The sequence below is a fragment of the Cydia fagiglandana genome, chromosome 15, assembly GCF_963556715.1.
Source record: "Cydia fagiglandana chromosome 15, ilCydFagi1.1, whole genome shotgun sequence".
NCBI lineage: Eukaryota > Metazoa > Arthropoda > Insecta > Lepidoptera > Tortricidae > Cydia > Cydia fagiglandana.
Genome location: NC_085946.1, coordinates 1,835,437 through 1,859,201, shown reverse-complemented (window position 1 = coordinate 1,859,201; position 23,765 = coordinate 1,835,437). Strand labels below are relative to the sequence as shown.

At 41.2% G+C, this 23,765-nt stretch overlaps 1 protein-coding gene across 2 annotated transcripts in view; it reads left to right on the top strand.

The window, feature by feature from the left end:
• LOC134671162 (connectin-like) overlaps positions 1–23,193 on the top strand; it is a 49,903-nt gene extending 26,710 nt beyond the window's left edge. Inside the window, exons 2-3 of one of the 2 annotated variants that reach the window (XM_063528932.1) lie at positions 15,836–16,903; positions 21,002–23,193. In XM_063528932.1, the coding sequence (XP_063385002.1) occupies positions 15,862–16,903; positions 21,002–21,435 (1,476 nt within the window). In that variant the 5' untranslated portion in view covers positions 15,836–15,861 and the 3' untranslated portion in view covers positions 21,436–23,193. The remainder of the gene's footprint in view (positions 1–15,835; positions 16,904–21,001) is intronic. The other variant, XM_063528933.1, reaches the window with a different exon arrangement.
• Positions 23,194–23,765: the final 572 nt, after the last annotated feature.

The following is a 23,765-nucleotide window of genomic DNA, read 5'->3' as shown; positions in this document are numbered from 1 at the left end:
ACTTATACGAAACTAATGATCTGGCCGACTAGCCGACTAGTCGGCCGACTAATCGGCCATTAGAGCGCCGATTAGTCGGCTAGTCGGCTAGTCGGCCAAATCAATAGTCGGTACATCACTAGTATTTATACATACATAGAAAACATCCATAACTCAGGAATACATAATTATTAGAATGAAAATGTTGGTCCCTCGTGTCGTACCAAAAAGTCAAAGAGCTGGCGCAGGATAGGGAAAGCTGGAAGATACTCCACCGACAAGAGAATACCTCTTAAGTTAATGATGATGTTGGTCCCTAAGACATTTCCTTCCTATCTCTTTTGGTTAGGCTTTAAAAATAATTGAAGAAATATGTTTTTACTGTATTGTATATAAAATAAATGAAAGTGCTAAACGTCCAATAAATGTCTATAAACATTTTACATCACAGCTACTCCATAAAAACGAACTGTCATAGAGACCATCATTCGACGCGAAAAGTATAAGTTGATGTGGCGGCGGGTATTCGAGCAAGTGTGCTACAACCATTATGCTTCGGGTCACCGCGAATGTCATATGACATAATTGCTGAGCTCAAATTGCTAGCAATTACGAGTATAGTCGAGACATTTTACTTATGGCGCAGTTGTCTACGATAATAACACATAAGTTCCATCAAATTAGAGACACTTCAGATACTTAATAGAATTTTTATGTAAGGTAATATGGGGTAAGACTAAATTTATAACTCTCTGTTTGCTTTGTCGTAGTCTGGTAAAAAACGTGCGAAGGGCCTATATTTTGTCCTTTTATAATTTCGTTAAAACTAACTTAAAAGTTGATAATACCCATTGTAAACTGAGATTATTATTTTTTAATTTCGTTAAAACTAACTTAAAAGTTGATAATACCCATTGTAAACTGAAATTATTATTTTTAGTCAATAAATTCAATATAAGTAATATTAGCAAAAGTTTACCATTCCTTTTCAGAAGAATAAAATGTTGTCACAATAGACTAAAGATTTTCATGAATTTTAAATGTAAAACAAAAAAGCATTTTGTGCTCAAAATTAGGCAAGTAAAATTACAGTACCTTGTTTTAGTGTAAAAATATTCCGTCTAAAAGCCGCCTGGAGCAAAACAACCGTTCTAGAGTTAGATCATGAACCCGTTCTACGTCGAGAAGGTAAATTGCAGCTTATAGTCAGGTATTTCTAGTTAAGCTTTATAAGATTTTGCTAAATCAAAGGCAAATACAGTCTTTTTTTTGCAGTCTTTAAAAATAACACTTCGCGATCACGAGAAATTGTCAGTTTTTTTCTAACATCCCTATGTTTGTAGGGGTTTTCGGAAAAAAAATAGCATTTCCGTTTTTCTTTTGTCGAAAAACTTACAACTTTTTCAGAATCAAGAGGTATTCTCGCAAATACACTCTATTTTTTGGGCAGTCGTGTAAAAATAACACTAAGCGATTACGATAAATTGACAGATTTTTTTCTAACATCCCTATGTTTGTAGGGGTTTTCAGAAAAAAAAATAGCATTTCCGTTTATCTTTTGTCGAAAAACTTACAACTTTTTCAGAATCATGAGAGCTATTGATTAAACACGGGTAAAAATATACGGGTAATATTGCGGGTGCAGGGGGCAATTAAATTAAATTAATTTAAACTAATCGAAATATCTTCCTTGTTTTACATTTTTAACTAGAGTCACACACGAAACATATCTTTGTCGCTATCTGGACATACTCTGTAGTAGTTTATATGGAACTCTAATTAATAATGTAAAACATGTAAGATATTTCAATTAGTTTAAATTACCCCGCAGTCTAAATACCCTTCACCTTTCACAACAGTTCCTACAAAATGTAGAAGTCAATTTAGTGACGATAAATACAGTAGACGCGAATAAGCAAACTGTATCACGCAAGTAAGCACAAATACAGTGTGGAAAGATAAGTCGGGCCCTGGAGGGAAACTACCTTAAATCTTTAAGCTGGCGCATTTTACTTAAAGGAGACATTCCTTTATTTTTAAAAGAAACAAAACTGCATTCAAAGATTTTCTAAAACTCGGTTGCCTCGCCCGGGACTCGAACCGACTAAAAATTCCAGAAAATAAAAAATCGCTATTTTATTCTAAATACTAGGTAGTCGATACAGTTAATGATAACTTTTTTCCAAGAAACGTCATACACTCGTCTGTCGTACAAAATATCCATATAATCTAATATCACTCAAGATTTTTTTAGACAAGCCAAATTGAGGAAAATATGAAGAATACTTTGAATGCAGTTTTGTTTCTTTTTAAAAATAAAGGAATGTCTCCTTTAAGTAAAATGAGCCAGCTTAAGGATTTAAGGTAGTTTCCCTCCAGGGCCCGACTTATCTTTCCACACTGTATACTAACAAAGAAAATATATCCGAAACACCACTAAGGCAAAATCACTCTACCAATTCTGTTCAATACCAAAAACGAGTCTATACAAAAAGAGATAGTAGGAAATACGAAACAGCGGCTAAAGAGATGCCATTGTGACTGCATCATACGTCGGAAATGGTCGTTTAAATCGGGGAACTGGAACGAGTACAGTAGACCGAGAGACGACCGCATCTTTACTTTAAGCAGGCCACTGCCTTCCAAATGGATGCCGTTACAATCATCATCATCATCATCATCTCAGCCATAAGACGTCCACTGCTGAACATAGGCCTCCCCCTTGGACCTCCATTCGTACCGGTTGGAAGCCACCCGCATCCAGCGTCTTCCGGCGGCTTTAACAAGGTCGTCCGTCCATCTTGTGGGTGGACGTCCTACGCTGCGTTTGCTAGCCGTTACAATGGATTCATCCAAATGGACGATAGATAGATAGTTTATTCCATAACAATTTTACAATCATGTCGGAAATATCACAAGTGAAATTTAACTTACGAGCTACTAAATTAATCACAATTTTATAAACAACATGCATTTAACTTAAACTAAGTATACAAAATAATAATAATTACAGTTTTTATGTCAGTTCAGTCACGTTATGAATATTATGCAAACATATTGAAAAATAACTTATAAATTACAGATAAAGTCATTAACATCGTAGTAACATTCAGTAATTAAGAGGTCCCTTAGCCGGCATTTAAAGTTGTTTACGTTATGTATTGATTTCAGTTCGATAGGGAGGCAGTTATACAATTTTATTGCTTGATATCGCACACAATGGTGAACAACTTTCAATTTAGGCGCTATTAAGTTATCCAAGTCCTTCCTGCGTGTGTTCATTCTAGAAATTCTTTCTTCCTCGGTCTCGTATCTATTTAAGTGTTTAACGACACCAGTCAGCAAGACCAGAATATAGAGACAGGGTACCGTAAGAATTTTAAGCCGGACAAAATGCTCCCTACACGACTGCCACCATGGGATTCGGACCATGATTCTGATGGCACGTTTTTGGGCAACAAATGCTTTATTTATATTATATTTGTAGCTTTGACCCCAAAATTTAATGCTATATCGCAACCGAGACTCTACTAATGCGTAATACACAGACTTTAGTTGTTTTATAGTAACTTCGTCGCGTAAGCTCCTAAGTGCATAGCAAGCTGAGCTGATGCTATTTTCCAGCGGCCCAAGTGGAGAAAACCACACTAAAAAACCACAACCCCCGGTATTGTGGTACATGATATCGGGGTGCTCCGGAGCTCCGGAGTGGCTGGGGTGTTCATCAGCTACTAATGCGCCAACCTGCAGTACCGCCCGACCCTGCAGCGTATAAGGGGCACTTTGGTTATTGGGGTTCTCTGACCACTGTGCAGCTTTAGTCACCCTACTCGTGGGATTAATATATGGAAGACACAATTAAAAACAAAACAAACGGCCCTTCACAGGACCAAATCACAACTGGCGATGGACTAGGGACACTGATAAGTCCAATGGATTTGAACGATGGTGTGGCGGTGGAAGTGGACGCTCTAATGGAGGGCACCGGAGTCCACGATACAACTGGCGATGTTTCGGTCGGCGACGGGCGTGAGTCACGGAGCGCTGACGGAAGGAGAAGGGGAACGCGGACTGGGCTGAGGAGCCAAACTCCGGTCCCAAAGGCGCGGGTGATACTCACTCAGATTGACCAGGATGCCGATGACAAATCGGCTGAATCGGACGACTCGCTATACAATATGCGGTCGCGGTTCCGATCACCGTCGTTGGGTCGCCTCTGGAACTCGAGTAGCAAGCGCCGAAAGCTCGAGGACGGCAGGTCAGGCAGTGAGAGCGAAGAGACAGAGATGCAGAATGGAGCTGCGTCGCCGTCGGGTGCGAGGCCGGCGAAGAAGGCGGACTTTATGAGCAAGGCGGCAGCACAGGCAAAGCTCAATGCCGAGCTGCGCGAGAGATCTAGATTGAATGCCGAAGAGGAGGTCAATAAAATGACAATCCGGTCGCGGCCGTTAAATCCATTAAATGAGACGGAGCTTTCGTCTGCTCTCGTGCAACAATCGTCTGATGCTGTTGCAATAATAAAGGCCGTAGCAAAGACTTCCCGCAACCTAAAAGGAACCTACCAAAGGAAACTCAAGGAGGCAGGGGACTCCATCGTAGATGCCATAGAGGTTCTGGCGGCGCGCTTGCTGTCCTCAGACGAGGTAAAACGCCTTCAAAAATGTAACGAGCGACAGCAAGCTGAGATAGCCGAGCTGCGGGCGGAGTTAGCCCAAATTAAGACGGATCTGCAGCAGCGTGAGTCGGAGAGAGTACCCTCTCCGATGCAGATGCAGCCGATTGCTCTTACGCAGGAGCCAGTGGAGCCATCATCTGACCGGGCAACCATTTCATCATGGCCACTATGGCCATGATGAATGCCCGCTTTGATGCGCTGGAAGTGGAAGGGAGGTTACTTCCCGCCAGAAACCTGCGTCCTCAACTGGCGGCCGACAAAAAGAAGGCGGAAGAGAAAATGGCACCCGTTTCGGTGCCTACCAGTGCCGGTAAAAAGAAAAACAAGACGCCGGCAGTGGCTCCTGGCAATACAAAGGCACCCCCTACACCTCCCTCTCCAGCACAAGAGGGCCCCAAAGGCGGGAAGCCAAAACAGAAGAAGGGCTTGAAACCCGCCGCCGATGCTGGCCCATCGGCTTCCAGAGAGCCCCAACCACTAGCCCCTGCAACCGCTTCCTCGGACCAGCAGTGGACTAAGGTGGTCAGCAAGAGGGCTAAAAAGAAGGCCGCTGCGAAGTCAAACCCGCAGCCTCAGGCGAAGGCAAAGACTCGCCGTAAATCTGGTGCACGTAATCTCCGCCCACCACGGTCAGCAGCAGTGGTGCTGACGCTGCAACCAGAGGCGGAAAAAAGTGGAGCGACGTATGCCAAGGTACTGGCCGAGGCTAAGGCTAAAGTGAATCTCGCGGAACTCGGCATCTCGGCCTTGCAATTCCGACGAGCAGCCACTGGTGCACGGGTCCTGGAGTTGCCGGGAGTGACCAGCAGCGAGAAGGCAGACAAGCTGGCGCAGGAGCTGGCGGAGAAGTTGGGGGAAGGAGTCCGGGTCACCAGGCCGACGAAGTGTGCAGAGCTGCGCCTATCAAACCTGGACGACTCTGTAACCCCAGAGGAGGTAGTTGCTGCCGTTGCTCGAGCTGGTGAATGTGCTACGGATTAGGTGAAAACTGGGGAGATTCGTCTGGACTACAGTGGTCTTGGCACCGTGTGGGTGCGCTGCCCGGTCACGGCGGCAAAAAAGGTGGCCGAAGGCGGTCGTTTCCTGGTGGGGTGGTCCTCCGCACAGGTCAAACTGCTAGAGCCGAGAGTAATGCGCTGCTTCCGATGCCTGGAGTGCGGGCATGTGAAAGCGCAGTGTCAGGCGCAGGTGGACCGTGGCGGACTGTGCTACCGTTGCGGGAAGCCTGACCACAAGGCGGCGCAGTGCTCGGCGGCGCCCCACTGTGCCGTGTGCGATACGGCGGTCATGCCGGCAAGTCACGTCCTTGGCTCCAAGGCGTGCACTACATCACGCCCGAGAAAGGGAAAGAAAGCTGGTGATGGCCCCCGGGTCTCCTCGCAACTTTCTCAAGTGGCTACAAAAACACCTGTGGCCAGTAATGAGGCGGCAGAGGGAATGGCTCTCACTTAATAATGGCCATCCGATTTCTACAGGGGAATATAAACCATAGTGCCAGAGCCCAGGACCTGCTGACACAAAGCCTGGCGGAATGGCAAATCGGAGTTGGGATTGTTGCTGAGCCCTATTCCGTCCCGCCTAGAGACAATTGGGCCGGAGATTTGGACGGTCTAGCGGCTATAATCGTCAATCCGTCCGCAGGTTCTCCGCCGCTACAAAGAGTAGAAAAGGGCCACGGTTACGTCGCGGCCTGGATTGGCGACATAATGTTGGTCGGGGCATATTTCTCGCCGAACCGGACTTTGGCCGAATTTGAACCGTTCTTGGTCGAAATCGGGACACTGATCGGCAGAAGCCGTCCCGGTATGGTGCTCCTGGCCGGAGACCTCAACGCTAAGTCCAGGGCGTGGGGATCTCCAGCAACGACCGCCCGTGGTGCGGAGCTGGAGGAGTGGGCGGTGTCAACTGGGCTGGTGGTTCTGAACCGTGGGTCGGTAAACACGTGCGTGCGGCAACAGGGTGGCTCAATCGTTGACGTCACTTTCGCAAACGCTGCCCTGGCGCGCCGTGTTCGAGGTTGGGAGGTGCTGGAGGATGTGGAAACTTTATCGGACCACCGATACATTCGGTTTGAGGTATCCACTCTTCCGGCCGACCCGAACGGGCAGAATCGGCCCTTGCGAGGGGATGGCCCACGTTGGGCGCTCAAGCGCCTGGACCGGGATATATTTATAGAGGCAGCTGTGGTAAAAGCTTGGGTGTCAGTCCCTGAAGGCCCTGTTGATGTCGACGCGGAGGCGGAGAGAATGGGGAGTATTATGGTCGAGGTGTGTGACGCGGCCATGCCTCGGGTCGGCCCGATTCCCCCAAAGCGTGGAGTGTACTGGTGGTCCGCGGAACTTGCGCAGCTGCGCCAGTCGTGCGTTGCTGCAAGACGCCATTACACTCACTGCAGGAGGCGGCGGATTCGAGACGTGCCAGAGGAGGAGCGTCTATATGCTGTATACTCGGCGGCCGTCAAGCTGCTGCAGAGAGCAATCGGCAGGGCGAAGGATTTAGCCGAGGAGGAGATGCTGGAGACTCTAAATAACGATCCGTGGGGGAGGCCGTATAAAATGGTGAGGCGCAAGCTTCGCCCCTGGGCACCCCCGCTAACGCAAAGTCTCCAGCCACAGCTCCTCGAGCAGGTGGTGGGTGCCCTGTTCCCGACAAGGGACGAACACGTACCTCCGCCCATGACACCTCCCAGGGGGAGGGTAGCAGATTTGGGTGAGGCGCCGGAAGTAACGGAGGGTGAACTGGGGGCAGCGGTGCTCCGGCTCCGAGCCAAAAACACTGCCCCCGGCCCCGACGGAGTCCCCGGTCGGGCCTGGGTTCTGGCGTTGGGCCCACTCGAGCCGCGCTTGAGGGCGCTTTTCAGCGGTTGTTTGGCACAGGGGCGGTTTCCTCGTGTGTGGAAGTCGGGAAAACTTGTCCTTCTGCGGAAAGAGGGGCGACCGCCGGACTCGCCCTCGGCTTACAGGCCGATAGTGTTGCTGGACGAGGCCAGTAAGCTGTTGGAGCGCGTGGTGGCTGCTCGTCTAGTTCGGCACCTCGAGGGGCTGGGACCGAACCTCAGTGTCCATCAGTTCGGTTTCCGTCGGGGCAGGTCCACGATCGACGCAATTGCGAGGGTGAAGGCTCTTGCGGATGAAGCAGTGTCCCGGGGTGAGGTGGTTTTGGCGGTGTCTCTAGACATCGCTAACGCTTTCAACTCCCTGCCCTGGGCTTGTATCAAGGCGGCACTGAGGCACCATCTCGTGCCTGAGTACCTGCGGAAGACGGTGGAGGATTACCTCACCGATAGAACCGTTAGGTACCCTGCGCGCGGTGCTTGGGAGGAGAAGGGGCTGTCGTGCGGCGTTCCACAGGGGTCTGTTCTAGGACCACTCCTGTGGAACATCGGGTACGACTGGGTGCTGAGGGGGGCCAACTTGCCGGAGGTGAGCGTGACCTGTTACGCTGACGATACACTGGTAACGGCTCGCGGCAACAACTTCAGGGAGGCGATTCGGGCCACAGCGGGAGTAGCGTCGGTCGTGACTCGGATTAGGAGGCTGGGGCTGGAGGTGGCCCTTAACAAATCAGAGGCCTTGTGTTTCCATGGGCCTCGGAAGGCCCCTCCGGCGGGTTCCAGCTTAATGGTGGGGGGAACGTCCATTGGTGTCAAGTCGACAATGCGGTACCTAGGCATAGTCCTTGACAGCCGTTGGACGTTCAAGAAACACTTTGAGGGCCTTGCTCCCAAACTAATTGGAGCGGCGTCGGCACTCAGCCGGCTTCTACCCAACGTCGGTGGACCGAATGTGGGCTGCAGGAAACTGTACGCGGGTGTTGTGCGGTCGATGGCCCTATATGGGGCGCCCATTTAGGCATTCACCCTGACCGCCGAAAATCAAGCCCAGTTGAGGAGGCCGCAGCGGGTTATGGCGGTCAGGATGGTGAGGGCATACCGCTCCGTATCCCACGAGGCAGCGTGTTTGTTGGCGGGGACTCCGCCTTGGGACCTCGACGCAGCAGCGCTCGCTGATGTTTATTGGCGTGTCTCTGAGGCGCGGGCCGGGGGGGTCCAACCACCTCTGGAGGAGGTCAGACGGTGGAGACTTGATTCCCGTCGAGTGCTCCTCCAGAAGTGGAAAGAGAGATTGGAGGCGCCAAGTGCCGGCCACTGGACCGTCGAAGCCATCCGACCCGTTCTGGAGCGATGGATCAGAAGAAAGGAGGGGTTCCTCTCCTTCCACCTTACTCAGGTTCTCTCGGGGCATGGTTGCTTCGGAAGATACCTGTGTAGGAGGGCGGGACGGGAACCAACTATGCAATGCCACGACTGCGGCGATGCCGAAGACACGGCGCTGCACACGCTGGCCATCTGCCCAGCGTGGGCGGATCAGAGGGCCGCACTCGTGGCCGTAGTGGGGAGAGACCTTTCCTTGCCAGCGGTAGTAAAAGCCATGATTGGTGGGGAGAGTCGATGGAAGGCGGTGGCCTCCTTCTGCGAGGACGTGATGGTGCAGAAGGAGGCAGCGGAGCGTGGCAGGGAGGAAGATCCGGCCTCTCAGCCAATGCGCCGCAAGCGCGTGGGGCGGCGGCGGTTGGCATACGACCGCCGGTTACCCCCATAAGGGCACTTGTGGGCGGCAGGCTCGGGGACGTCTGTCGCCCGCACAAAGGTCCCTGCGTGGGCGGGCGCGATGTGTAAGCAACGCGCCCACTGAGGTGAAGGGGTGATTTCCCCTAGAGTCGGGTCCGAGTCCGGACGGCTGCTGGCGAGGTTGCGGAAGAGTACTTCGGCGTTCCTGGGACCTCGCCGTATAGCAGCGAGGCGGCAACAGAGGGGTTTTAGTGGGTAAACCTGGGGTCTCATGAGCCCACAACAGGGAGTCCCACATAACCATCCCGGCCCGTCCCCGCGCCGGGGTGGTATGCGTAAAGCATTTCCCCTCTTGAAAAAAAAAAAAAAAAAAAGGTTAGAACTGCGACCCCCAAGAAAACGAACTGTTGCCAGAAAAGTGGGTTAGGTTAGGTTAGAACTGTGACCCCCAAGAAAACGAAATGTTGCCAGAAAAGTGGGTTAGGTTAGGTTAGAACTGCGACTCCCAAGAAAACGAACTGTTGCCAGAAAAGTGGGTTAGGTTAGAACGGCAACCCCTAAAACGAATTTCTTCTAGAGGAGCAGATTGCGTTAAATTAACGACAAAATAACTAAAATTCGACTAAATGACTATTCTGTATATTAAATTTTGGTGAACCGTATTTATAAGAAGTGACTTTTCTACAGATCGATGATTCTGTGAAATGAAATTACATGAACAAATTGTCCTTGAAACAAAACTAATGTTTTAAATTTTTGGTGAAACATAACTAATCCGAACTAAAATTATTTGAAGTAAATATTCTATGTAAAGATTATTTTGCGATTTGAAATTACTTGAAAAATTTTATGTGAAACGAAAATCTGCAGAAAAATTGACGGCAAAATAAAGGTAAACCTCAAGAAAGATATGGTAAAATCAAACCGCGATACCCATTTTTATAGTACCTGTACAAAATTCAAATTTGCCTTCGGATCTCGGACTAGGTTAAACTAGAACGAATACAAAATACGGCGTCCCAGTTACATAGGCAGACCAACTTCGCAGCTATTCAACCTTGTTGCTATATAACGTTATCAGAAAACCTTAAACGTTTACTTTTGCGGTGAATTTAACAGTATATTATACAACAAGGGTATAAAGTAACCCATTTTATCCGTACGCTCGGGCCGATATAGGTTGAGGATAAAATTGGCATTTATGCCCGAATTATACACTCTGCTTTCATTTCGATTGCAAGGAAAATATACAGAAATATCAAATATTTAAGGTTAAGTTTACGTAGTTAGTTTTACGTAGTTAACTTTTCTACGCAAATGCAAAACAATGGGGTGACATTTTCATATTCGTTTTTTGGTGACAAGTGAGACTATACAACAATTGAAATTTAAAGGCAACGGAATACTTATAAATCAATGATAAATACACCTAAAATAGTAACAGCCAATTACACGTTTGTATCGGGATGACCCCATCCCTCTTAAGAATGAAAAATAATTATAAGCGATATAACCAGACATTTGATTATAGGAACATGTAGTTGGCAAATAAGTTTACAGGTTACTTTTCGTGCAAGTCATCCCGGATAGTCATATGACGACCGGTCTGGCCTAGTGGGTAGTGACCCTGCCTATGAAGCCGATGGTCCCGGGTTCGAATCCTGGTAAGGGCATTTATTTGTATGATGATACAGATATTTGTTCCTGAGTCATGGCTGTATTCTATGTATTTAAGTATTTATGCATTATATATATCGTTGTCTGGGTACCCACAACACAAGCCTTCTTGAGCTTACCGTGGGAATTAGTCAATTTGTGTAAAAATGTCCTCTAATATTTATTTATTTATTTATTTATTTAAGTTTACCGTACTTATCCAAGACTAAAGAAATGAGTAGTCAGAGGGCCTATCGCGAACCATGTTCGACGTGTTGCCTTCCTGTCACATTTACGTATGAATTAGCAAATGCGACAGAGAGGCAACACTTCGAACGTGGTTGGAGGTAAGCCCTCAGGCCCACGCAGCGCGCACGGCCGCTTAGGGAGGAGAGCGCGCCGGGAGCCACTGCATCAGTGGTAGTTTGTATGGCAGTTTTTGGACTTTATTGCTAAGTCAATAAGGGTCGTAATAGATGTTATGCCGCCTATATAATTGTCTTTCTTGTCCAAAAATAATCTGTTTTTTTTATAGTTTTTAGTGATAAAATTACAAACCTATAAGAGTAAGGGCCACTTACACTTGTACCATTCTCTACCCAGGGGAATTACCATGGTTACCAGTACAATTTGACACTGGATTTACAGTTTAATAGTTTAACCCCGGGTTAGTGGGATGGTGCAAGTGGCGCTAAGAGTTTTCCACGTTCAGTTTGTTAGCGATACAGGTAGGTTATCTCAACTGGTTGCTTGGAATAAACTGTCAGAGAGCAATTGCATCATTTGCGCCCGCATGCTAGTTAAAGGATGCACAATACAGCGGGTTAATTATCTGCATCAAGTTAGGAGCACTAGATGAGACAGAAGTTATTCAACCACTTTTTTAGTAATTTATTCGTGCTAGATATTATTATTAGAGTTCACATTGCCCATAGATTAGTGATTACCGTTACTAAGAGGACAATTCAAAATTATATTGGACATCAAAATGATATTTAATTGGAGTCAGTAAAGTTGTGCGTGCATTTCGCTCTTAGGTACCACCTCCTCCATATGGCTCCTCTTCACGATGGGCCAGCGCCGGCCACTCCAAGGGACGCATTTATGCGTTAGAGAGGGAGCAAGTGATATTGCTATCTTATTCTACCGCATGGCTGCGTCCCTTGGAGTGGCCGGCGCTGGACCATCGTGAAGAGGAGCCAATAGATTTATTGGCGCAAGCAAGGCGCTCGGCTCGGGCGACTGACATCATTTAGATATTATTTTGATGTCACAAAGTAAGTTTGAAATTGGCGTCATAGTATTTTAAAATAGGCCATTTCCAAATTTTAAATTCTCAATTGGTGTTCAAACTGTGTTTGTTTTGTATTAGAAATGAGGTGCTCACAGAAAATGTTAAATATAATCCCAGGCACCGATTCACCTCCGCTGGGGGTTAAACCAGCATAAGCGCGAAGTCACACAGTTTTCACTCATTCTGTAAAACGAGAACTTATTTATCGTCAAAGTACATTTTTATTTTTTCCCTATTCATTAGCGTCAAAAACCATATTTGCTCTTATTTTCGAGGTAGCGTGTGAATTCAAAAGATTTCACGGTCCGCAGAGAACGTATAAGTACATTTTATGTCCATAGCGTATCCAGTGAGAAAGTGTCGTTACTTTTATTCCGTGTTAATTATCAAAGCGCCCATAAATTCCGCCCTCCGTGTGTCCCGTTACTCATAAACCGGTGTGAACGCACACAAAGACTTATATAGAATACAAATTGAGGCTACTTACGCCGTTTTAAATTTTGTGTGGGTTCACAGCTTTACAGAGAAGGAAGTATCTTACTAAAGCGATTTATGTTACTTACGTCGTTTTTAAATGTTTGAACGTTATAAATAAGGGTCATTCACCTAAGTTTTATTATTATGTATGCAAATGGTAAACCTCGGGTAATTTCCTTTGTTTGAGGGTTTTTGAGCAAATTTGGTGTTTTGTGGCAATGTTATGGCAATTAATGCATTATTTGTTCAGTGTAACAATAGGCTCTGATTGTTTTTAACTGCAAATTTAATACACAAATATGAGTTCTTATTATTTAGGATTCAATATTTGGAATACTGAAATGAGCCTGAACTACATCCATTGCGTGGAAATTTAATGTGAACTGTGATACAAATAAAAATATTGTGATTTTGAAGTAAATCAGAAGTACGTCAAAACATTGCGCAAGCGGACGTACTGATAATGATATCTCAAGTGAATTGTTTTATTTATAATACTTGTTTACAATTAAATGTACCATTTTGACGCACTAACGTACAGTATAATTAATTAAAATAAATTACTAAAAGACATAATACATAACAGGAATATAAAACTAAAAAAAACTAACTACATACAATTAAAGTAAGTGACGTTCCACGGCAAAAGTTACCTTATGGCGGCTGGCGCTTACGTCGCATACCGCCGCAATAATATTGCAGCGGCGTTAATAATAGCGTAAGCGCCAACCGCCATAAGGTACCTTTACCCATGGGACGTCACTTATTTTACTTTATTAACTAAAACTAAGAATGTATAAAAATACCTATCAAAATTTGGTGCCCTCGGGAGGGTGCCCAACACGCAGGCAGCGGTGCCGCGCAGAATTGCAATGGCAATTCTCAATGCACCATTTGTTTAATGAGATGTAAATCTTAATTCAACAATTTATTATGGTTTTGATATGACTTTGTCGATAGATAACGATATAAAAACCTCTCAATTCATGGTATATTACTTGCTAAGTACTTTAGGTATTATCAAGGCGTATAAGGATTTCAATTCACGATATAAAAGTATCTCTGTACTTTTACTGAATAGAAAGACTCAAAATACAGTCCAAATGGAAAATTCAAAGCGTTTGGTCGCTCCGGACAAAAAGAGGATTCCTATCAAACTGTATTGATTTTTAGATTCGTCTGGAGCTCGAGAAAAAATATGCAGTTTTTGCCAGGGCAGTGTACACAGCGAAATTGACAATGTAAACTTTTGAATTGGTTCTTCGAGATTCGGCTACAATTTTGATCCCACAATTCATGGTCAACGACATATTTGTTAACCCTCTTTTTGCATTCTGTCCCTTGGACAGTCGCGCCCTAGTTTCCAATCATGACGTAGGTTCTGGTATATGTCCTAAATACGAGTAAAACGATTGAAATTTGATGAATATCGTCATTATAATCATCATTTTTATTAAAATCATTTATATTATTTCTATCCTGTGTCGAATAGGTAGATTGGTTACAGCCATATAAAAACAACAGGATAATATATTATATAATCATCACGCTTTATAATAACATCAGTAGGTACATTGTATTCACTGGAAAAAATATTAAAAATAGCAACAAAACTTTTAACCAATTGTAAAATGACAGTTGTCTAGTCGGAGCTTAATGAATCGCTTATTGAGCTTAATTGGACGAGCGACGGATGCTGGCGTGACAAAAGCGTTAATTAATGCATTTTTAAGCTTTATTGTCAGTTTCGGGTTAACAACTTTATATGTTGTGGTGAAGTTTTGTAAATGACGGAGCGAATTAAAATTAAATTGTGGCTTTCTAATACAAACGGGTCCTTATGTTTTAAATCATGTGAATAAGGACCTTTTCATCAAAAAAGGGTTCTTATGTTACATGTAAATACGGAACCTTCTTTGATGGAATGTGCATAAGCACATGAAGCATAAGGACCCTTCTCTGATGAAAAGCCACATTTACACTAACAGCCGTATTCGAACAATGAGATACGTCAAATACTAGATATTGAAACGATATGGATTAGATATGTCAGTGTCAAATAAGTGTCAAAAGTGACGTATTTGTTTGAAGAAACATCAATTTTGACACTTGTTTTACACTGACGTATCTAATCCATATCTTTTCTAGATCTGTTAACTGACGTATCTTAAAGTTGGAATCGGGCCGTTAGACATAACGCTCCTATTCACATTTGGATGGCTTCATGGCGAGACAAATAATATATTTATAAGATAAGCCTATTCTGCTTAAAGTTAAACAATGACACCGATACAAAATTAACGTTTCAATTGTATGTACATACCTAAGCAGGTATAAAACTACTACGCGAATTATTACTGTATACTTAAATATGTATGAATCTGTTTGAATAGAAAGACTTTGTAATACTAAATAAATTCTTACTGTCTAGTCTGTCTACTTATATTTATGTATTCAAAAGTACTCTTACTTAATAAGATGAAAAACAATAAACAACTTTAAGCAATATTTACTTGTACGTGTAACATAATAATTATATGAATCCATAAACTTGGGTACATTAAAATACTGCTTACTAGAAAAAAATTACTTGCTTACTTGAATTATTATGTATTTATGTATTTACTTTATTGTACATAGAAATATAAACACGAGAAACACAGTTACAGAGTCAATTAAATACAACAAAGGCGAACTTATCCCTGAATGGGATCTCTTCCAGAAATCCGGGAATTATTTGTTTAGAAATGGAATTATCGTTTTTTCACTGCGATACCAAACAACAACTGCCATTGTTAGCTGAACAAGAGTTAAAATACTTATCTCACGAGTACTCAATCGGTGATTCAAAAGTTTCGCAGAAAAGCTCTGCCGGAGTTTACACTTCAGTCGGCTTTAAGTCGTTCCAAGGTAACTTGGAAGCGTCATTTTAAAATTCTTCACCTGAATACGGACTCCTAACTTAACTACCACGTAATGGGACTCACTTTACTATTTCTTTGTTCCGCGAACAAAATTCAACTCCGCGCCTTTTTCGCAAAAGTGTCAATGATGTCGCCCTAATGGTACCTTAACGTCCGACTCCAATACAACCTTATCAGCAACTTCGCTAATGCGCGACACAAAGCGACAGATAAGAAAAGAACAAAGGAAACTCTCACTAAACGCCTTCTCTTTGTTTCAGATAAAGATTGCCCGATGTGAAAGAAGATGGACCTTAAATATCTAATCCTAATGATTGCCTTCGCGACAATTGAAATCAACGTTACAGAGAGCCGGCAAAATGACAAGCGGCGATGGAAATCCGATAAAAGCGTTTATTCACAATACGTCAATATTTGCGATATTCAAGACCGGGGCTCCAAGGTACATTGCTATTGTGAGAGCACGAAGTTAAAGACGGCTACGAAAGCGGATTGCTGGGTTTTTAATGGCGGAATCGCCGAAGATGACCCATTTTGGTCGAATTTTTATTCCCAACCTAAAATAGAAAGACTCACGTTTAATGTGAGAGCTGACGGCGGGCTCACCTACATACCTGCGAAAGTCATAATTCGACTAGAAAAGCTGCAGTATTTCAACATACACTATGCGAACATATCATCTGTACCACCATTTGCATTCACTAACTCGTCAACATTAAGAGAGATATCGCTGCCGAAAAACAAAATAACGAAACTCGAGAGAATGTCTTTCGCACATTTGATACTGTTGGCGAATGTAAGTTTAATGGAGAATCAGATTTCAGAGTTGGAACGGGACGTATTCTACATGCTACCGAACTTGCAGCGGCTATACTTATCAAAGAACACCATAAGCGTTCTTCACGAAGGCTGCTTCAAGCATCTCAACAATTTGGTGAAATTGGAGCTCGACAGTAATTTGCTGACTGTAGTAATAAGGGAGAACTTCCAAGGTCTATCCAACTTGATTACTCTCGACATGAGGAACAACAAATTGACGATGATAGGCGACTTGGCATTTTCCGAACTTTGGGCCCTACAGGAACTTTACCTGGATGGGAACGAAATAGAATTTATATCAGAGAGGGGTTTTGGTGGATTGGCGCAACTGAGGAAACTTTATTTGGCTGATAATAAGTTGGGAACATTAGACGCCGGCGTTTTGGACGATTTTCAGAAGTTGACTGTTTTGGATTTGAGGAATAACAATCTGGAAACTCTAAAACAGGAGACTATGCAAAGTGTCGTGGAAAACATGAAGTCGAATTATGCCTTAATCTCTCTTGACGGTAAGTTAATGATAACCCGTTGAATAAATTAATTTCATTTTATTAATTGAAACGTAATTGTATCATCCTGGAGCTCTAAACATGACAGTAAATTAAATTGAAAACGATTCAATTTATCGTAAAATAGTAAAATCTTAAGTTTGCCGTATCAATTAAGTTTTCTTAATTTGAAAAGATGGTAATTGTAAAATCTCTTTTTGAGTTTGAATGTTCAACAAAAGGTATTACTTCCTTTGCAAATTAATTAATTTATTAATAGATATATGACAAACTTAATACAAGTACCTTATAAAATATATTAACTAAAAGTAAACCTAACAAAAAAATTAAAATCCCTAAAACCTACCTTCTAAGCCTAGGCCCCTCGGCAAGGTGCCCATCGCGCAGGCAGCATTCCCGCGCTGTATAGCGATGGCAATCCTTTGCGCGAGAAAGCTGCCCGCTGCAAATTAATAATTTTAAAAGTTATTATGATAAATAAACTAAAAAACATAGGTACATGCAATAACTAATATATACCAGATACCTATATTTTTATAAAACGAATAATAACATTACACTACCATGAATTTTGGAGTCAACGTGGTTTATAGCACAATTTTATGCAAAGGTATGGCTAAAATATGTTCCGTATATATTTAAAGTAGTATGCATATTGTGGTTTTAACACATGACACCCGTTGTGCAAAGAAATAGAAGCGTCTTTTAAAATTACACTGAGATCTTAAAGTTAGATAGGGACGCATTATATACTTTAATTTCTCAATCCAAGTAAGTATATAGTTTGGTTTTAAATGATAACTTCAAGGCAGACCAAAAGTTTATTTTAAATTCTTACCATAAATAGATATATAAGTATGCAATATTTCTTGCTCCGTTCTTTTATACTACATTTTAAATTCTACCTAAATCAATGCTTACTTTAGGTACAATACAGTTTGCAAAACTTGGTTTATTTTTTAAATCATAAGGTCCACCTAACTTTGTATCTCAAATCATCCAAGTTCTATCAATTTAATTACAGTATCGCTTTTCGTTACTAGTAAATATTTCAGTCAAAAATATCATAAATATGGGCACCTTTGCACCCGGTACAGCTCGCGGAGCTCTTTTAGATTATAATATTTTAATATTTAGATATATTTTAGATTTATTTATAAATAAATTTTGCATTAAAAAAATTTAGGTTTATAAATAAAAACAATCAGACAACAAGACAGAGAAACTCAAAAGCGTTGTTTATCGCATCTACACTAAGACCCATCTAATCTACCCCGTCCACGGATCTATGAGAACCCCGGGTGCCGCTACCTAACGTGTATATCGTCCTCGTATTATGCGCTGTTTTGCGCCAAAGTGCCACGAATGATTTAGTAACGTTATAAAATATGAAAATATAGAACTTATTTATCCGCTAAAATAGGAAAAAAAACTATAACAATACTTTTTCGCGTCTCTATAAATCGATGACAACAATATCTGTTATGTAAAATAACTAAATATTGAAATAAAAAAGAACTTGTAAATAATCTATTTTTTTTTTCAAAATCAATACAAATTAAAACCAAAATATTACTTTGCTAATCCGCGTAAAAAGATAACGTGCTAGTCAATCAGTGCTAACCCGTTATACTTACTTGCGTATTTTTTGCATGCAATTAATTTTCCCACCCTCCCACCGCAAAAATAAATACGCAAATCCGGAAACCGTTGCCGGACGTCAGACCGTCAACAGCTCCTGAGGATGCCTCGTAGAGAGGCGAAACACGTGTCGAGTATTATTCTTTTGGTGGTGGTTTGTTATATTTATTTGCGTATTTATTTTTGCGGTAGGAGGGTGGGAAAATTAATTGCATGCAAAAAATACGCAAGTAAGTATAACGGGTTAGCACTGATTGACTAGCACGTTATCTTTTTACGCGGATTAGCAAAGTTATATTTTGGTTTTAATTAATATGGATTTCCGCAAAGTAAAATCAATACATGTAAAACTATTTTTGCCATGCCTTTTATAGTACAATAACCTACATTTGTACTCAAAACCTCTTATTCCTGATTAGAAATGGAATCCATTGGTATAAAAATGACGAACAATCTTTAGTAAGATTCATGTCGACTGCTATAATAATAATAAGTGTACCTGGGTGAATCAACTTTTTCTTGTCACTAGTTGCCATGGTTAGGGTCTCCTGGGTCACTCTTAAATTACTAATTATTTCGTATTTAAATGAACCAAACTTGATTTTTTTGTTAGTTATACGGCCTTTCCATAATGCACGCTACTACTACTAAGCACGTTTGTAGAACATGGTACAGCAGCTCTTCTAGGAAACTATGCTACTATTGTCTCCTGGCTGATGGGACATAATAACAACAAGAAATAGTTGATCGACCCACCTACTTAATACGTCTGTAGAAACCCCAGAGAGTATATGGAATGTATGGTACCTTTACCATCGCATTCAGTAGCACACGGACTTAAATGTTTACAGTTTAATTCTGTATGCAGCGGTCTTATCTTAAAACGGACTTTAGGCTGCCCGTGGGCTGATAAGATTTAATCTACAACGCGGTAGGAAAGCAACAAAATAGACTGAAGTTACAATGGGAAATCAAAAGTAAAATGAAGATTGAAAAAGATGGGAAAGGTGTATGAGTGGAATATAAGTGAGATTTTACCTGTCGAATTATGTATTTAATTATGTTTATATTTACAAATGGATGAGAAAAACACGTTTTACGCCAAATCGAAACCCAAAAATAATATTATGTGACAATTTCCTTTTCTTTTTATTAATTTCGAATTTTGATAACGTGAAATAAGAATGATATGATGATAAAAAAGAGTATACAACAAAGATCTTGTTTCAAATTTAATATCTTTAATAATTTTTAAAAGTTTGTTTCTTCTTTTACACAGACGTAAACCATGGAAATATGATATTAGTAATTTGATTTAAAAAAATATTGTATTTAACTTGTCAATTCCCACGATGTGACGTCACCATAAGCGTTGCGGCTCATATATGAGCCGTGGGAGTGGACGGGTTTTGACATAAAAGTCTAAGTACTGCCTCGTACTCACTTTTATAATGTTTCCACAATACGTTATATCTAAATGCGAAAAATTACTGAACCAATTTTTTATGATGGGCATGTAGAATACCTAAGGAGGCCAATTCGGACTAATAATTTGATATCATTCACTACTCGTTCGTACATCATGTATTGAAGTGAGCGAGACGCATGGGCGAAAGATAACTAAGTGACATTATTTTGACATCAAAATGCGATTTCAAATTGGCCCCAGGCGACGTCGTGGGTGCAGCAAGTATGTAAAATATAATATTGCTTCTGAAGAACATGTACATGCTATGATAAAGCTGCATAATATATTCAAGTTGATTCTCCGGGGTTTGTATTTATGCGCCTCGGATTGTACGTAAGAGGATTACCAACTAGCTAATTTGAAATTAAACGAATTAAACCAACGGGAATGCAACAAATGCTCAGCAAATTAATTTAGTATTAGGCTAGTTTATGTACATCGTTGGTAATAGCTTGTAGTGGGATTTAGCAAAAATTTAAATCCCTTACATTGAAAATCACGTGTAATACAATATGGTATTTAATACGTCTTACAATTTTATAATCCGCAAACAATTTCAGTGTTGAATCTTGAATATTTAACATGACTCTAACGCTGCTCATTTACCTAGTTACTTATTTTTATTACATTTACACAAAATACGATATTAATTTTGAATACAATTACTACGATAGCCTAACTACAATTATATGTGACATTATCTATGAAAAGGGATCTTATAGTCGATGGCGCTTACGCCATTATTAACGATGCTCCGATATAATTCAATATAGAGCGACGCTGTGCGGCGTGAGCGCCGTCGACAGTGTGCGACAGGTCACTTTTTATGGATAATGCCTCATATTTTATCTAACAAAATTGAAACCTCTAAGTCGATAACCTCTATGAGCTGAGGTTTTGTAGTAGGATCTTTTTATCGTATCCCTTAAGATATCGAGGTTCCACTGTATTTTTTAAAACATCATTATTCAAAGCATTTTTTCCTACAGGGAACAAGCTAACCTGCGACTGCCGTCTCCTCTGGCTTCACAAGCTCAAGAACGAAACCCGGAGCAAGCGCGTAAAAGCCTCCCTCGAACGTCTCAGCTGCATCATGGACCTCAAACTCAAGACGGACCTCGGCAAAAAGAAAAACGACATACCGAAAAACCCAACGTCAACACATGACTATGACAATGATGAATTTGAAGACGATAAGTACGATGACACAATGCAAGATGACACTGTAGGTAATAAAGTTGAATATAGAAAACGGTTAGTAGAAATATCGTCAGATATGCTGCCTTGTCATAATAAATTAAGTTATGAAGCGTCGTATTCGCCTCCGACGCAAGATGAAGTGAAATATTACTATTCAGCGTCGAGTAATGTTGTTGTAGCAATGACGGTACATATATCAATCTTTGTTAGTATAGTATTATAAATAGAGGTAGATAATTTGTAAATAATTAATGCGATTTAATATAAATAGACATACAGCGGTTGGTTGATGTTTTTGACGCCGACAAATGCATTTCAGATTTATAAAGTTTTACTCAAATTTTATTTCTAGATTTCGTTATTGGGTATGCTATATTGTACATAGGTAATATATTTTTTTTTTCTACAAAATAGTAAATAACATCACCCAACCGCTAATTACTGATTTACTAAATATAAGTTAGTAAGCTTCTCGTTAAGTCGGTTTGAATTTATAATAGTAACTTTAAGTTTACAAATTACTCTAAAATTTTTAAATGTAATTTTAAATGTAGGCTGAAAAATTTCATGTTAATTTCGAATTAAATTATGTTTGTATCTATAATTTACACAGGGCTACAATTTTGAATGTCAATATCGTCATATTATTTAAACTGTACATTGCACAAATCGTTAACAAGTTTTAATACCACGGAATTGAAAGTGGCGGACACCGTTTTATCACTCTGTCACGTACAGATAAGAACAATTATCATATCCGTACTGGAGGCTTTAAAAATGAAAATCATTATCATATCATATCAATAACAAATAAAGTTGATGTTGTTAAAACTTGAATGTTCTTCCTATGCTTCTATTTGAAATTTTGCTCCGCAAAATGTTTAAATCTAAGCATTACGCAAACCAAACTAATTCCCAATTAATCTTGAATTACCTACATAGCATTTATTATTATTACCACTACTTAGTATTTCAAAATCTCAGAGAGTTAGACCACCGAGTTAGGGGCAATTTATTTAATTAATTCGGCTCCGATTCCACTGTTCTCTAAAGTATACCATTATCTGAATTCATGAATAAAATTAGAATTTATTTTTGTTACCTAGAATGCTGTAAATAAGTGGTTGATGTTGCTGCTTGAACGATTCATTCCAAGTATTTTCATAAGCTAGAATAATGAGCACTAACTTTGAGATAAAACATATTTTTAAAGAGATGATTATCACAAAAACTGATTGTATATTCCATCACACGAAGGGAAACCTACTTGAACATCTGAAAATTATTTAATACGCTTACTTACTTTCGTATTTATGATAATTTATTAAACATACAAACGTTAGAATCATTTTCGTTTATTTTTGGTGTTAAGTATTAATTTTATTAAATAGCTTATTATTTCTCAAACAAACTACAATTTATTTAATGGACCCCAATTTAAACTTTACAAATTGATAATCTTTAAAGTTCACCTACAGTGCATCTCACTATTAATTAACTCATTCACTGCCAAGATGATGCTTGGTATGTTTATTTTATCGTGGCCGCTTGGCAACTAAAGTGTTATTAATTTGTTCAAGCGAAATGCAATACGGGTGGAGTGCAAAATGAGATCTGTGAAGTAGGAACAAGGCCTTCCTGGTCCCTAGTATAATTATCTTTATTCAAGTTGTAACATATCGTAAATATATTCTTAAAGAAGTAAAGAAATATCCCATAGTATACAATTTAAATATTTATATTTTGATGATAAGTTGACTTTTACTATATTATGTGGCTTAGAATAATTATAATTAGGTACATTGATTTGTCTACCAAAGATTATTTTGTAATTATAATTACTGTTTAGTACTTATTAGGTATTTACCAATCTGGTTCGATGGTTTCATGTGAGCACACTTTGTAAATATTTGATATAACGAAATTCGCTGTTATTACTCTATTTAAGGTGTGGAAACAATAAATTGATACTTTTCCATTTCGTGTTTGTTTCAGTCCCAGATTTTCCTTGAAATACGCGAAATTGTGTAAATAAATCTGTCGGGCCGCTGTGCATTTCACGAGCAGTGAACACAAATTGTGCCGTACAAACGCAAAATATCCTTTTCTGCAACTATACGAGTAGGCATTATGGAGCGAGACTGGAACATTCATTTTTAACTTGATTTAATATTGATCTGATGTTACTATAAACCTGATACCGTTGATCCGTTGGTCGTTGGTGTCATGTCCTAAATACCGTTGGGCAGATAGAGTGGAGGCAGATCTCCATGAGCTCGGCGTCGGCGAAAGCTGGCGGGATACCGCTCTGGACCGATCAAAGTGGCGTGCTCTTGTGTTGGAGGCCAAGACTCATTTTGGGTCACCGCGCCAACAAAGTAAGTAGTAGTAAGTAAGTGATGTTACTATTACTCCGTACTTTAACTAACTAGTTAATACTACTAGTTAGGAACTAAACGGTGAGACTTACATTCGGTTAACCTTTTTATAGAGCATAGTTAATAGGTATTCCACGGCAAAAATGACCACCTTAAGTATAAATAAATAAAGAAT